Source organism: Oryza sativa, chromosome 12 (assembly GCF_034140825.1).
Source record: "Oryza sativa Japonica Group chromosome 12, ASM3414082v1".
NCBI lineage: Eukaryota > Viridiplantae > Streptophyta > Magnoliopsida > Poales > Poaceae > Oryza > Oryza sativa.
In genome coordinates, this window is record NC_089046.1 from 7,961,307 (window position 1) to 7,978,875 (window position 17,569).

At 39.6% G+C, this 17,569-nt stretch overlaps 1 protein-coding gene across 1 annotated transcript; it reads right to left on the bottom strand.

The window, feature by feature from the left end:
* Positions 1-231: 231 nt before the first annotated feature.
* LOC4351872 (uncharacterized) lies at positions 232-5,321 on the bottom strand. Its single transcript, XM_015763490.3, has 16 exons — positions 5,170-5,321; positions 4,967-5,042; positions 4,110-4,241; positions 3,634-4,003; positions 3,466-3,561; positions 3,298-3,377; positions 3,130-3,205; positions 2,892-3,059; positions 2,372-2,476; positions 2,201-2,296; positions 2,027-2,119; positions 1,737-1,778; positions 1,603-1,644; positions 1,066-1,196; positions 858-984; positions 232-723 (listed from the first exon to the last, which is right to left on the bottom strand). Exons 1-16 carry the CDS (start codon positions 5,258-5,260, stop codon positions 571-573), a joined length of 1,878 nt encoding a protein of 625 aa, XP_015618976.1. The 5' UTR covers positions 5,261-5,321; the 3' UTR covers positions 232-570.
* Between the last annotated feature and the right edge of the window lie 12,248 nt (positions 5,322-17,569).

Sequence of the window (17,569 nt, forward strand, 5' to 3'; positions counted from 1 at the left end):
CTAATGGCAGATACCAAAAGAACCTTTTTTTTGTCATCCATGAACTACCAGAAGTAGGCTTGCCAACACTAAAAAAAGAGCCATTTCTGACCAGTCCGTTGCATACTGAATTAGCTAATCTGGTCAGAGTGAGCAATTGGTTATACCATATAGTAGACACGTGTAACACAAATAATGAATTAAAAATGTTTATCTGCCCATACACTTGTTAGTTCCATAAACAAAAAGGTAAAAAACACAAAGACGTATTTGATAACTTAATTGATCAAGTAGCTTCCTGATTCTTATTCACAATGGGATGTGGTCATGTGGAACAAGATCAGAACAGTTGTTAGTTCACAGTAAAATCACCTTGTTAGCAGAAAATGCTAGTACCGTACACTACTCCAAGAATAATCACAGCAAGGATAACGCAAATGAACTGATTTTCGTTGACCAATTAGGAAAGCTTACCACATAAAGAACCATGAAGAATTTCGATCCTTTACTGTTGAGCAGTAAGGGGTGTGTTACATAAGAAAGGAAGCTTTCCTAATTCTCATCAGCCTATAAATTACGGCATTCGGAAAACTAGATGCGAATAAGGGAGGCGCTTGTCTTGTCTGTGTCCTCGTTGTAGTTGAGTTCTACAAATGTGCCTCCACCAATGCCCTTTGCTAATCTCCCAGGGTTCATGCAAATAAAACGCTTAGGTTCTTCGCTACTTTCATCGAGGGAAAGCACCTGTTGAAGTGTAAATCATTTCATTTGGAAAGGAAAAAGAAACAATAAGTGACATGTTTAAGCTCCCTGATGATCACAACTCAAATTTATGCATATCAATTTAAAATTCCAATAACATTTCTTGTCACAATTACCTTCACAAATGGAGCAAGGTCAGAAGGAAGCAGGAGAACGTCAGGAGCTGATGCGATCTCCAGTGCTCCGTTAGCGAGTGAAAAGTCCAAGGGTACACCAGCAGGAGGAGGATATAAAGGGTAATAGCTATAGGAAGAGTACTATATCAGAGTCCATTAATAAAAACTCTGCCCTGAGTAGCACCATTATCAAGATATATGTAATTACCTTTGTTGCTTCAATATGTGTGTGCAAATTCTACCAATTCTGTCACCATGCTTTTCACCAGGTGGCTTGCGAGAAATTTCTTCACCACTCAGATGTTTCAGGATATCCATTGTGCAGCAGCCAAAGTGTATCTGGAACACAAGTAATACAGCTTAGGAGAACTTCTTATATAGAATAAGTTCGTCCTTAATATGGATGATATGTATTCAGCACATAGACAAGTTCCAAAATTAGGTAAATAAATATCTTAGTAGGCAAACACAATAAAATTGTGGTTCCCTTATTTACTATTCATTGCCATGATCATTATGTGTCAGTGACATTTTTGAACTAAAATGTGAATAAAGGATTATGTGAATTTTTAATGGAAAACAAGGAATAACCTGATTTCTTAGCAGAATAGCACAAATGATTCAATAACCTAGGGATGCCATTTGTAGACATTTTCACGATTAGAATACATGTACTTTGCCTCTGTAATAATTAAAGTATATATCACCACACAATCATTTCTTTCATTTGGATACGGTACAGTACCTCGTTACAACTGAATAGGCTTGGATTAGCCAGACAAGTAATCTGCATAATTTGTGAAACCATTTCAGAACAAGGGAATTATTATCAAATATTTCGCAAGAAAACAGATATTATCACAAAGATCGTATTACTACCTGATGCGTGATGTCTTCTGGTAAATTCAAGTCAAATGCAGGCTGCAGACAGCAAAAATACAGTTATGTCAAGCATGTGAAAGCAGCATCAAAAGAAGGCTTAAATAATAATAATCATAATAAGCTATCAGAGAGATAAGCTGCAGAATGCCAAGATATAGGATATTTTTAGGCCAAAAATGTCGTAGATGAATAAAAGTCATGTGCCTAATAGATAATGAAAAATGGCAACCTCTTCATAATTGCAAATTAGACAAGACAAGCCTGGCTCTGAATGAGGAATTACACACCTGGGGAAAAACAAAGTCATGGTGGGCATCACGTACGGATGGAATAAGAATCACACGAACATTGTGCCCCAAATACTGGGTGAAGTCTTGAAGCTGGACAAAGACATCAAATATAAATGTTACTCAGTTGTGTATTTCATTACCTGCCAGCATGAAATCTTCTGTGGTGCCTACCTTTCTCAGAATTTCGAAAAGAAATATGTCCTGAAAGCTCTTATCAACAGCTCCCTTTTTTATTTCAGGATGATCAGAATCAATAAAGGGTCCCATCTGCATCCAAGACACATCAATTGGTACGGAGTGCCAAACATATTAAATTGCTTCAACAAGATTCAAATGCCTCACCAATATAAGAAGTTGAGGCTGCTTACGACTGGCATAAGATATCAATTCTTGCAAAGGTTCAAACAACAGATTATCACTCGTTGTATAGGGACCTGCTGCAATGACCTATAAGACATATGATACCTTCAAACATGAGAACAGTAGCTTTGATGTTCCATTATCATTTCACAGTGAATCAAGTATGGTTGTTACTTGTTGCATTTTTTTTGTTACTTCTTAAGATCCATGGTTTTATTATTCAACTCTACACTTTTAGTGGCTACCTGAAATTAGAATATGTAAATGAAGCATAACGAACTATATAGCAACAAATATAGGAAGCAAAAATTATTTACTAACTTTAACAATAAGATGTACAGTGACCTAGTATTATTAAAACCTCCTGTGTTATTGACAATTTAATTAAGCTAAAAGAAAAGTGAATAAATATCAATAAGCTAAGAAATTTATCAATACGCATTGATCATTGGATAAAAGGGCATGTATCCAATTGTTTTCTCAAATGGTAGTAGGAACTAACTGATGATAGCACTCTTGATACAACGTCAGAACTTTGGTTGCCTTCACTGTCCACAGCTTGTTTCTTAGCACGAGGCAGTTGAGCATCAACAAAGTTTGGTATGGAATCATTCAACTTTGACACAACAAAACAATGCCCGCTAGGATTGTGGCCTTGAATGCCAACGACCTGTCATTCAACTCGGTATTAATTTAATGTAATTGATAATAAATATGAGATATGAACAGAATACAGATACCTGCCCAGGAAACAAGGAAAACCGGTCTACGTCCTTCAAGTCTAAGCGTACATGCTGTCCCCTGGAGTGCTCAACACTAAAAAGAAAAATCTCATTTAGTTAGCATAAAGAAGAAAGGGTGATGAAATGTTGTTTTCCACATGAACTAGTTTGAGAATCAACATTTACCTGCCTTGTAGCAAGATAGATTTTTCATTTAGATGACCTTCCCCATCACAAATTACCATGCCAACTGAAAACATACTCTCCTAAAAATAAAAATATATAATTAGATATGCTTCCAGGACAGGGATGATGATGAGTTCAACCAGTAAAGTTCAGGTGGCATGTAGTAACCTCTGAAGCAAGGGTAGCATCTGCAGGTTCTCCACAAAGCCCAGATGCAGAAAACAAGCTTCCAGACCTCCTTATCCTATCTTCCAAATAATTAAACTGGAAAGCGAAAGATAATTAAACAAGCAGTTGTAGATGAAGATTGAACAAACAAGTAAGAATTGTCCTTACTCTATCTTCTATTCTGTCATACATGAACCTACAACCTGGTTCAGGCTGTGAGCGTTGAACTTGCAAGGTACACCTTTTACTAGGTTGAACTCTTCGAATTACTTCATCTTCTGTGGATTCAATCTCGTCTTTACTTGGCACACTAGCCACGTTATCAGAATTAAGAACATACTGTTGAGTAAATTTATTTACTCGTTGAGAGAACGGGGTAATGCGGTCGCCATTTGTTTTGGCCAATCTGCTGGATGATGGCCTATCAGTGGTCAGTGGGGTAAGCTCAGAGTTACACGACTCTCCATTGGGCTTTTCCTGTTTAGTGCTTGGTGTGTCAAGGAATCCCTCTTCATCTGTGTGTGTACTGCTCAAGAGCCTGCAAAAATTACTTGTATATTATGATTTCACTTAACATTGAACAATGAAATAACAAAATACTCTTAAAGAAATGCACATTGGTGAAGCTGGGACATGGAACTGACATGTCAACATCATTACTAGAATAAATGTGAAGGCTTGTTTCTTCTTTTATAATCCTGTCTTTTACTTCATTTTGCAGGTGTGACAGAAAACCATCCAGATATGAGCTTTCAAGCTTTAACCCATTCAATTGCCTGCAAAAGTCAGTTTCTTCAGTTTTGATGCATCACGTAACAGGAAACAGAAAAAAAAAGTTACTTTGCAGTGGTATAATTGCGAGACGTATGATTTTTCAGCTTAAAATAAGAATTCAGAAAAGCTAATGGTACATCATGAACTGGTAAATAATGAGAAACATTACCAGAAAGCTACTGCCACTCTGGCCAGTACTATTACTTCATACTGCCTTAAAAAGGGTTACCAAATATCTGGCAAGCAGATAAAGTTCATTGCTCCCTAAACCATTATCTAGTACTACTTTCTAACCATTTTCTTTCCTATAAGGACAAAATATGGACACCAGAGTTATATGTTGTTGTGCCTCAACCAAAAGTGGAAACAGGATCAGAACTGCATGCTCCAGAGAACCGGCTGCAATAATGCAATCACATCACGTAGGGACTCCTGCAATATGCCGTATATTTCTGAATCTCATTTCTCCCTTCTATGAAAAGTATGAACCAAACTTGTTGGATACTAAATGGCAAAGAATATCAAGCTGGGTACGATCGCCACTTCTTCAGAACCCACGCACCAAAACAGTCTAGGTACCAGATATTAACACTCTAATAGGATGCACCTCCCAAAAATTCTAGAGCTACAAGCTTGTTTCAAACAAAAATAAGAACATCTTAGTAAAGTTTGACACTCTCCTGGTGGAACAGGCTAAGAATGTGCATCCCAATTCAGTGGAGCTGACCTGTTGAGGTAGTAGACCTCCCAGTTGGAGACGAGATCCGCGGGGCTCATCTTGTAGTTGATGCAGTAGGTCAGCACTGCACAAACCACACAGCAACGCGCACCGCATCATCAGCGCCCATATCGAAATACCAATGAACCGAAGAATCAAAAAAAAAAAAGAAGAAAGAAAATCAGGGGAGCATGGGGGGCATGCGCGCGTACGCGTGGAGAGGATCTCGGCGGCGGCGCCCGGGTCGGCGCCGCCGATGGAGAAGCCGCTGCTCTCGAACTCCGCGCGGATCTCTTCCTCCATCGCCTCCGCCGCGTCGCGCGTCACCGTCGTTTGCCTGGGTCGGCGGGGATTGGATTCTGGTGGGGAGAGGAAAAGGGAGAGAGAGAGGAGGGCGGGGATTTGGGGGAGACGAGAGGATTTGGCGGGAACGGGGGTGAGGCCAAGAACCAAAATGGCGGGAAAATTTTTGCGGGTAAGAGCAAACCCTAGATAATTGTTGGGCGGCGGCGGAGGGGAAGAGGTTATTTTCGGATTGGGCCGAACTGGGCTTTAGAATGCCACGGCTAGTTTGTGGGAGGAAAAAGTTCACCTTAGATCCCTCGTCTTGACGTCGAGTTAAATAAAAAAATCATCCCTATATAACGTATCTCTAATCTTACGAATATTGGTCATATTGGTCCCAAGGCCAATGTGAGTAAATTTCCCTCTGAGTGATATATTTTATCCAAAGTTTCGGATAAACCAATATTTTCACTTAACACCGTATATCTTTATCACTTTTTGGGAAGTTTGTCAGGGTTGAGCATACGAAGGGAATATGTGAGAAAAGTTAATCCAGGTGCTCAGTGATCCATAGTATTATAGATAAATATATTTAGAGAGTCAGTTTCTAGCAAACCAAAAACGATTTTTCAGCTGATCAGGAAACAAAGATGTGGACATGTTTAAAGAACAGTACAAATTAATCTACACAAAGGGGAAAATGAATAAAAATGAAATACAACTAGAAATTAGTTGGTTTGATACCACTCACACTAAAGAATAAAAAATATATAATGCTTGTTCAGTACTGGGTTGGGAACTAATCCCATGCACGTAAAATAAGTTTATCATTAGCGTATGATTAATTAAATATTAGAAAAAAAACTTGAATTCTATAGGTTTTTTTTTAAAAAAAGTACCATGCACGAAAAACAAGGGAGTCGAATGCAACCAATGTTTTGTCTTTTTATATACATGATTCACTGTGTAAAGTGTATGAAGTTGTCTATCATATTTTCATGCTATGCTTATTTCTAGTACAAACCGCAAACTAATTGTATTGGTTGAGGCCTGGTTTGTTGTGAAATTTTGGTCAAAACATGTGGTCTAACGTGAAATTTAGTCTATTGAATATTGGTACCATTTCACCACGTATTTAATTACATATGGGTTGTAACTTAAAATGGCTCTTTTTGTTTTTTTTTCTCTATGTCCAACTCTTGTTTGTAGCCCTAACTACATAATTTACTTTATTTGTTTTTGGAGGGGGGGGGGGGGTTAGTATCTTTGAAGTCCAGTCCCAAGCAAAATTAATTAAGGTCTTGAATGGAGGATTTCTAGATGAATTTCTTAAAGGCGTTAAACTAATTCCTATGAAAATATTGTAAAATTTCAATGTTTTAAAGAAGCCCCTAACCTTTTGACAAAGGAGAATATTGTCATTTTTTTTCTTATTGTTCCAAATTTCCAAATGAGGCATATTCAAAGTGAGCAATAAGCATGGTTATAAGATCTAGTCTTCTCCGGCAACAACAAAATTTTATGTCTTGCCCACCTTCATCTTTGTAGGCCTTTGGTTTTGAATCTCGAAACCTGGTATGTTTCCATGTACCAATCCTTCGATTGGTAGTTGATACACATATATAGAGTTGAGATATCCCATATTACGCATTAAATACATTTATTAAGGCCACATTGGCCATAAGCTATCAGAGAAGGAAAATGCTACGCATACAATCTTTTTAGTACGATCTTGTTACGATAAGACGCAAAGGCACGGACGGCACCGGCAAAACGGCACGCACGGCGCAGTCTAAGCGTACTTATGGGCCCTAAAGCCCAATTCACCTCTAAACCTGACTTTACGTTCACTACTCCAAACCCTAAATCTGATTTTCATGTTCTGATCTAATCTGCAAGTGTGAAACTAATCCAATAGCATACGCATCGAAGACGAAGGTATGGCATCTTATTTACTTGATTTTCTTTAGCTTCACAATCATCTTTTTTTTTTACATTATTCTCTCTTTCTTTTTTTTCCTAGGCAATGTTCATGGCCATGAAATGCTTTCTTTATTATTATGGATTTAATCTAAAATTTTCCTTTGCAAAACATATGCCATTATTTTTAATTTAATCTGAAACTAGGGTTAATGTTATCACTGTCCAAGGTTCAAGGAACATATTTGTATGCGTAATTTGCTTAACCATGCCACATGATAAATTCAATGTTGAGTGCTAAGTACAATTACTATATACAGTAAGATATTAAGAAGAGGATTGCTTAAGATATGATTGAAAAGAAAATTGCTTTGGTTGGCTCATTGGCTGTCCAAGCAAGCCAACCAGATAGCAGGCCAGGACGTCAGGAGCTTGGGCTTGGATATGGGATCAACTGAGGCCTGAGGGATCCGTTTGATCGTACAACCATCGTACGAAATAATTCGTACGTATAGCAGCGCTGATCAGAGAAATAGCAGTTGAAACCGAAGTAGTAGTAGAGCCCACGCAACGTGCCCACAAGCAGCTAAATGAGATCATCATGACTTAGTCGTAATTGACACTCTGTTCATCCTGTATACACAAGAATACCTTTCTCTTACAACTTACTAATACTGAATGAGTTAAATAAAGCAATCATGATTACAAAACCACAAAAGTTATTAGCTCGCGGCAACATTGGATTATATGCATAGTTAGGGGTGGGCATTCGGTCAGACCAAAAAATTCGGTCTCGGTCTTCGGTTTTTCGGGTAGTTCGGTCTTTGGAAACTCAGGACCGAATTTCATCCAAAAAAACTCAGGACCGGTAAATTCGGTCTCGGTTTTTTCGGTCTCGGTCTCGGTCTAACCGAATTTTCAAGAGATTTTGGAATGAAAAAACTTTCGCTGGCTTGCTGCGGAGACGGATGCGGGATGCGGCCGGCGGGATGGAGGCGCCGAAGCGCAGGCGGGCTGGCTGGAGAGGGGAGATGGAGGCGGCGTGGGCGCTGGAGGCGGAGCCGCGGAGGGAGGAGGCTGCGCCGGCGCTGGAGACGGATTCGCAGAGGGAGGAGGCGGCGCCGGCGCTGGAGACGCCGAGAAGGAGCCGCAGAGGGAGGAGGCGGCGCCGGCGCGGGAGGCGGAGCCGCGGAGGGGGGAGGCGGCGCCGGTGCGGGAGGCGGAACCGCGGAGGGAGGAGGCGGCGTCGGTGCTGGAGATGCTGAGAAGGAGCCGCGGAGGGAGGAGGCGGCGCCGGCGTTGGAGGTGGAGCAGAGGCGGAGGCGGCGGTGCGATGGAGGCGAAGGCGTGATGCGCGACGCGCGAGGGTGGGGATTGGATCGGAGGGATTGAGGTTATGAGGGCGTTGACTAGGTTTTCTCTAGGGTTTGTTGTATTTACTGGGTTTATTGGGCCTTCTAGGTCTATTGGGTCACAATTCGGTTTTCTCGGTTAATTCGGTTAACCGAAGCCTATAACCGAATTACCCGAAAAAAATTCGGTCTTTCCACTGCTGAGACCGAACTACTAACCGAATTTCTCGGTCTCGGTCTTTTCAGTCTCGGTCTCGGTCTTTTCGGTTCGGTTCTTCGGTTCGGTCTTATTTTGCCCACCCCTATGCACAGTGTACAGGAATAAATCAAGGAAAACTAGAATTTATTTGTATAAAACCAGAGTTGCAATTGTATAATAATATATTTAAATTGCACTTTTACAAATTGATTTTCTACACATCTGTGTATCATGGGTTAGAATCTCAGACAAGAGAGGATAACCCCATCATGATCGTAACCCCCAGTAACATGTGGGATATCTCACCTCAGGGTTCCTTGCCAAATGCTGCAAGCAGGAAACTCACATGTATATATAAGGTCTATCGATGGGGAATCCTAACAAAACTGGAACCTGTGTTCGACGATGTGGGTTTAAGACTATGATCGCACGACTTTACCTTGAAAAAGTTCACTAACACCTTCAAATTACCCAAGTTTGGGTCTCTCAAAGGATAATGGTTCTACTTGTATTTTCTTGATTAACATACGGACAACCATATAATGGAGATGTGTTAGAACTGGTTAAGTCTGGAGTCCTAAAACTTTTGTATGTTCTTGTGTATGTGAGAATCCCACCGTGATTGTTAGTAATCGGGCCAATATTTTCACAAGCCATCTTTGGAAGCAAGTCTTTGAGGATGATGGAGTCAAATTATATTTCAGTAGTGCCTATCACTCACAGTCGAATAGCCAAACTGAATGTGTAAATCAGTACTTGGTAACTTACTTAAACTGGCTGACTTCCACTAAATCTAGGATATGGCTATCCTTGTTATCACAAGTTGAGTGGTGGTACGATACAAACTTTTATACCTCTTTGAACATAACACCTTACCAGGTTCTCTATAGTCAAAAACCACCCTTACTTGGTGAAGTCCATCATATCTGTATTATTTCAGTAGTGCCTATTACCCACAATTGAATGGCCAAACTGAACGTGTAAATCAGTGCTTGGAAACTTACTTAAGCTGCCTGACTTCCACTAAACCTAGGATATGGCTATCCTTGTTATGACAAGTTGAGTGTGGTGGTATAACACAAACTTTCATATCTCTTTGAACATGACACCTTACTTGGTAAAGCCCTTCTATCTGGTTTATTGGAAGAATAGTGCAATAGAGAACAAGAAAAATTAATGTAGCCCTATCGTCATAATGCACTTGATCTGAATAATTCTCGGAAGCTACATTCCTATTACTATGGGTCTTTCAGGGTGATCAATAAGGTGGAGGTTATTACCTATAAGCTTCTCTTGCATATATGAAACTTCTCATATCCACCCCATGTTTCATGTCTGCTAGTTGAAGAAACACCTTGGATCAAAAGCAATTCCTGAACCTGGCTGGCCTCTAATCGACAAAGATGGAAACATACCTACAGCTCCTTTTGCTGTTCTGGGTATTAAGAGGGTTAATTCCCCGTCACAATTAACTGGTGCAATGGAAGGTTCAGTGGAAGAATCTCTCAGTGCAAGCAGCTACCTGGGAAGATGCATATCATCTGTCCTTGTCTTGTGGCACCCATTTATTTTCCCCCATTCTGCTATTATTCCCTGAATTTTCTTTCCGTAGGATCCTAAATAGGTAGTACCTTCATCTCATAATAATTATAATTCTAAGTTGTTTAGCATATATTAAGGTTTGAGAAGAAAAACCATGGTGTCCCTTATTAAATGGTGTATAAGTGAGTGGGAGCGTGGTCGAAGTTAGAATATAGAGATTTGAATGAGAAGTGATTGATGAGATAATTAATACTCTCTAGCAACAATTATTTTGAGACAAATTTTAAATCCTAGAAATACAATTGTGTAGCTACTAGTAGCCAAATCTCTGAAGAAATTCAAGCGCCGGTTGAAGTTTGGCCCCTGGGGTTCCTGACAACTAGAGCAATCTAGTGTAGTTGCTACTGTGTGCAGTCACAAATCTCAAATTCAGGTTTGCACCATAATCTAGGCCTGAGAAAACCAGCCTTTGGTTGGTTGGCTTGTTGCCAGGGTTTTCTGTTCCGACAGGCCCTTCTGTTTCGGGCACTGGCGAAATTCGAAATTTCGCGAAATCCGGTAGAAAACCGGTAAATTCCGAACAAATTTCATAAACTAAAATCTGAATACAAATTCCCCAAGTTTGCCGCAAGTTCTTGAAATCCGGTCGGTTTTGGCGAAATTTCGATCGGAATCATCGAAATTTCGATCAGTAATTTGTTTTTCTTTTTTTAAATTCTTTATTTTTTTCTTTCCTGATGTAACTTTCAGTAAATACATACAATACATAATTTTTTTTTGAAAATTTATATCCCAATAGGTTCTATGAATATCATACTATTTATAAGATTTTTTTTGATTTTTTTCTTTTTTATCAATTCAAATTTAAATTTGTATGAAACTTCTCGAAATCTTCATACGGTTTCTACTTTCGAGCATCGTCGAAACGTCGAAATTTCGCGAAATCCAGTCGGATTTTGTCGGAATCGTAAACCATGCTTGTTGCCAAAGTGGTCTGCAAGTATTCGTGGGCTTTAGCTCAATTTGAAACATATTATTGAGTGATTCGTTCTGCGGATTATTTACTTATTAAAGGAATACATTAAATATTTTAATAAATAGTTTGAAACAAGTGATTTAAGCAATATTTTTTTCACGAAATATATATTTTGAAGCATGGAGAAATAATCATTTTTAATAATTTGGTGAATAATCTGAAAAGAACCTAGGCTTGTTTGTGATCTAGTACACCAGCTACAATATTGAGACCAATATAACCAACACAATTTTACCTGCGGCCACCAATAAAATTTTGAATGGTTAAATCATGACGTTTGAAGTTTAATTTGTATGTTTAGGATGCAAGATATATACTTCATTAAATGGAAAATTTAATTATATATAAATTAAATATTGGTGCCCAAAGTTAAAAGATGACCCGTATCAAGTGACAACACGAAGCTATACAAATACATTATTTATAAACAATAGAAACTAGACATACTGTACCGCACCCTAGGTGCGTTCATAGTTAATATGCATCTGATGTTAGTGCACTTTTATTAAAAGTATAATCATCACAAATCCCCCTATTAAGCCTATTAGTAAATTTTTTTACTATGAGGTATTTGAGAACGTATGATAAAATTTTACTACATAGAGACGTGTTTTAGTTACAATACACTTTGTGTGCGTTTAAACGCATCAGCGATAGAAACATAGTAACTATTATTATAGCATACCTAGTTATTCAACTATCCAAAATGATAAATGTGCTTCTCAAAAGATTTTCCTATGGTTTCGGTGAGTAGTGAAAAATTAAACTAAGGGGGTGTTTAGATCTAGGGGTGTAAAGTTTTGGCACGTCACATCAGGTATTATATAGGGTGTCGCATATGATGTTTGGACATTAATAAAAGAACTATTACAGTATCCGTAAGTAAACCGCGAGACAAATTTATTAAGCCTAATTAATCCGTTATTAGCACATGTTTATTATAGCACAACATTGTCAAATCATGGAGCAATTATACTTAAAAGATTCGTCTCGCAAGGTAGTCGCAATCTGTGCAATTACTCCCTCTGTCCCATTTTAAGTGTAACTATGATTTTCCGCGCTCAACTTTGATCGTCCGTCTTATTTGAATTTTTTTATAATTAGTATTTTTGTTGTTATGAGATGACAAAACATAAATAGTACTTTACACGTGACTTACGTTTTTAATTTTTTTCAAAAAATTTTCAAATAAGACGGACGATCAAAGTTAGACGCGGAAAGCCATGGCTGCACTTAAAATGAGACGGAGGGAGTAGTTATTTTTTAGGTCTATATTTAATATTTCATGCAAGTGTTCAAACGTTCGATGTGACAGAGTAACATTTTAGGGTGGGATCTAAACGGGACCTAACAAAAGGGATTCCAACTAGCCAGTGCATGCACAAATACAGTTAATCCAACCTTTGGCCGTTTCAAACGAGGGAACCGAGCTCCTACAGCAAACACATCTAAATTCTAAAGAAACTGAATTAGATCAAATTATTGACTAATTAGCATGCATGCCAAATGTATGGTAAGCGATCTTGCTCCAATAAACTTTACCAACAACAATTAAGAGAGTACACACGATCAGTTAAAACTATATGCACGTAAGACACATATGTATATATAGTTGCTTCGACCAAGACATGTTAGTCCTAGGTGCAGCAATTGAGTACACAATTAGTTTCATAATATTCAGAGATCAATTTGCAACTCGAATGATGTGGTTGTTAGAATTAAAGTGGGTAGACCCAAATTAATCATAGTAAATTTTATGGGCCCACAATTATTGTTAAGAGATCAATACCACATTGAAAACCAATGAGAAAAGACCTCAACTTAAATAGACTGCTAATAAGAGCACATGTTGAGCGGTTGAGGTGGTGGTGAGAATGCCACATGCACATGCTGAGACAAGTGCGGGCCGTGGCTGAGGCCAAGGCAAGCGGGCGAGGCAACGATTGCTCTCCTTTCCGACGTTTCATTTTTATGAGGGAAACTGTAACTAACGGAGACTCGAAACGTCTCTCTCTTGTAATCCCCCAACTTTGGGATAAACAGATCGGAGACTCGAAACGTCTCTCTCTTGTAATCCCCCAACTTTGGGATAGACAGATGTGGCTTCTCTTCTGTTCATCTCCTGGATACTCTAGTTCTTTTTTGGTACATATCTCCCACTTTCTGTTTTGAGCGTGAACCTCTATCTTTTTTTTTATCTCTTTGCCCTCTACCTTTCCAACTATCTGTTACTTGTCATCTACTCATCTCTCATCTCTACAGCGTTAGAGGACACGCTATTGTATCTACTCTAGGCAAATCATGCTTGCCATGGTTTCCCTTTGGTGAGCCATTTACCTATTGACCAGAGCTTCAGGATCGAGGTAGATGTTCCATCCATAAGACCGAAAGTTCTGGCATGAGACTAATCCGCTGCGAAGAATGCCTACACCCCCCCAAGGTGATAACAGTATCCTTTCAACAAGATCATTGGATCCAAACCATTTTGCTGATGTGTTGCTATTCTCTTTATGGGGGGCTGGTTGTGATAGCTTGTGCTCTATTTTCCTGCTAGTTTGTTGTATCTACTTTGTGGAAAGTGTGGTTATTGTGATTTTCCCTTCATGGGCTATTTTCGTGTGGGCCGAAAACATTGGTAATCTGACTATCCATAAGACCGGATGTTCTAGCTTAAGACTAATACATTATGAAGAATTATAGGAAACAAATGTTCACACCCACTCTAGGACTCTAGGTAACATCAACATTCTTTCCACAAGCACCAAATAAACTGTGGGAAGAAAGGAATAGTAATCTTCATCTCTACAAAAATAATAAATGCATGTGCACCATCTTGTTTCTGTCCAACACACATAAATACCCATGAAGGTTATGAAAAATCTTATTAATTTAGAGAATGGAAATGCTTTTCTTCCTGCAATACACAATATATAGAAGCACCATGGACAATTACTAATACTCTAGAAATGGATTCCCATGCATAAATGAAGCAGAGATATACTATATCTGACTTGCTGGTTCCCTGAACTTCGATTAATTAATTAATTTTGAAAGAGTATCTATCTATCACTAGACTTAAATGCACGGATACATTTTGAGCATCCATCTCCAACATTAAATGAAACTAGCTATATATCACAGGATGGATGCTCTACTCTCCTTATAAAAGCGTCAAAAATCTTGGAGTCCCAAACACAAAAAAAGTTTCAGAGTAATCTACATCCTAGTCCTCTTACAACAATGGTCTCCTGGAGAGTGGCAGCAGCCGGAGGACTCCTCCTCATCCTCCTTGTTGCGCAACAAGCTAGCGCACAAGCTGCAGAGAAGGTAATTAGTGTGAGTGCTGTGGTGCAGCCAAATACCAAGAAGAAACCCCCTCATCAACAACCAAAAATAAGGAAATGCACTGAGGCCCAGAAGCAGGACATCCTGCACGAGTGCAGGGGGTATGTGACTGCGGGCTCCCACATCATCCTCCCAGATCTACATTCTGCATGTTGCGATGCTGCGCGGAGCGTGCAGAACCTCGACATGGATTGCATCGTCGATCTCCTCACCAGCGAAGAGAGGAGCAGGTACAACGCCAACAGGATCAAACATCTTAACGAGATGTGTCGTCCCTGAAGTCCCCGCTGTTAGCGATATGCTCTAGAGCTAATTATAGAGTTGATTGTATCACATACTATGTTTATTGATTTATGAATAAAATGTTTTGTGAGAATCGATCAATGAGTTTGTAACTTATTTATTTATGAGACTTTTTATGTTCCATTTATGATCCTTGATTCTTATTGTATATCATATATGTGGAAGAAATATTTTAAGGTTAACACAAGGAAGTGACGAAGCTCTCATTACCATGAGCTATGGCACGTGGCATACCTCGATTTGGCCGCGAGTCAGAACCCGCTGCTCCGCACCCAGCCAGCCAATGCCAATATGGCCCCATCGTATGTCTAAGGCCCTGTTTGATTCAGCTTAAGATTATTATAATCTGGATTATTAGGAGTAAGCTGAAACAAACATATAGCTTATTATGATAGATTATTATAATCTATAAGCCAAATTACTATAATCTGGTAAGCTACTCTAAATGTGCTTATTTTAGATTATTGGGTGACTAACAACTAACAAACATATAATAATTCAGAGAAACAAACAGCTAGCAGCTTATTCTATGTCGACTTATTATAATCCAGCTTATAGTAATCTGTTCTATAATCTAGATTATAATAATCTTAAGCTGAAACAAATAGGGCCTAAGACAAGGGCCTTTCAATGGCGTGAACAGATTCGCATGATATACATGTGGCATAATTTGACACTCGTAGACATGCTATGACACCAACAAAAACAAATTCCTGGATCTGCCACATGATGTGGGCCAAGAGCAGTCCAAACGTAACTCTAAACCCACAAGCAGCCAAGTGAAGATGTGGTGCATGAGGTATGGAGGCGGCACACACGTCACACCATGCATGATGTGACCAGCGAGGAGCAGCCGTGTAGGGTGCGATGCCAGTGTGGGATATGAGTTGGTGCAGCTCTTCGGCTAAACCTCGTTAACAATTGCTCCTTAGTGTCATCATTGTGTTTGAAACTTTGAATCTCCTATAATGTTTTCTTCTGTGTTTGGTTTCCGATGTTAATTTATGGGCTGGTTTTGTACCAAGTGGAATCAGAGTCTATGGGAGGTCCATGGATAGAGGCGATGGGGTGCCCCACACATGCCGCTTGCGGTTTATGTCCAGGGAGGGACATGTGCGTAAGGTGGAGCACGGCAGCGATCAATAAAATTTAATCGGTGGGTCAAACACTTCAGGCGGCGGTCTGAACTATTTGATGGCTACTTTCAACATGAAGATGACCAGATGTGGTTCTTGGGTTGACAGCGGTAGAAGTGATTGACGATCGAATCGGTGGGTTGAACACTTCAGACGGGTGATTCGGGCTTTCTGGTGAGCTGCTCTCAATAGGGAGATGTGAGGCCCACACTCGGGTTGATTGAAGCTAGAGGCAATCATCATTCTTGGTCAGTGGAATCGAACACTCTAGGTAGGTGTTGACGGTCATTACAGATAAATTTTGACCGTCAATATAACTAAAATAATAGAGAATTAGCTATGCTTGCAATGCATATTTATTTCAGAATAATATAGTTCCAGTTATACTTGGAGAATAATGTGTTGCAGGAATTTAGCAAATAAAATAAAGAGAAAGTGAAGAAACCTCACTCCTAAGCAAGTTTAAGGATAAGAGGGCCCACAAGTCAAGTGTAACAGTCCTGGAAACTGCTTTAACTGCCACAACCGCCTAAAGGACCCACCTGTCAGTGAGCAGACCGAAGCTGGAGGCCTGTTGGGCCCTGATTCGGTCGAACCCTGGCAGCACCCAACCAGCTTGGCCCTCCATGTGTACGCTCCAGATGCTCTCTTAATGACGGTTGCAGGGGTAAAATGGACATCTCGCATGGCTACAACCCCCATAACTGTCCTATAAAAGGAGGAGCTCATTCACTCTCTCAACGCACTCAAGCAATCTCAAGATTCCTCTTCATACTTTATTTAGTAGTTTAGTGCTAAGTGGAAGTAGTATAGAATAGTTCTTGGAGTCCTCAGAGCTTTCGGAGGAATTTCGGTATGGCTCTGGTAGTTTATCTATTCTCTTTTGTAATACTCTCCGAATTAATGAAATACTCTTCTTTATATATTCTCGGTACTTTACTTAGTATGAGTACTACTCGTTCTTTACATTTGTATTGGTATAATTGTGTGGGTAGCCTACCAGATAGGTGCAACGGTGTGGGTTTAGTGTCTGATTTATCGGTTGCTCTATATCATCTGCAGAGGTGTAGAGTAGTATTTATTAATGTAAGCACGGTGCTTAGATTCGTAAGTATCATTATCTGGTTATATATGTTGCGGGACAATAGAGGTGGGCCGCTGATGGTGACAGCTCAGTACGGGTATTCCTCCACGTTAGTATATATTCCTAAGACAATTTTCTGGGGAGGGTACTCCTCTGTATTTAGCCCCAGTTGGACGGCCATGACAGGTTATCGTAAAAAACTTGGCAACCCTGGGTGGTCTCTCGAAACACCAAGAGGGCACTGTTAGGAGGTAATGGCCACATGATTGTATACTAGCAAGTGTAGAGTAAAGTTGAGTGTATATTCGAACAAGTAAAGTGCATTGGCGGTCCTTAAACTTGTAGGGTTGTGTCATATAGGTCTCTAAACTCTCAAACTACATATCATGTCCTAGAACTTGCCAAAGTGT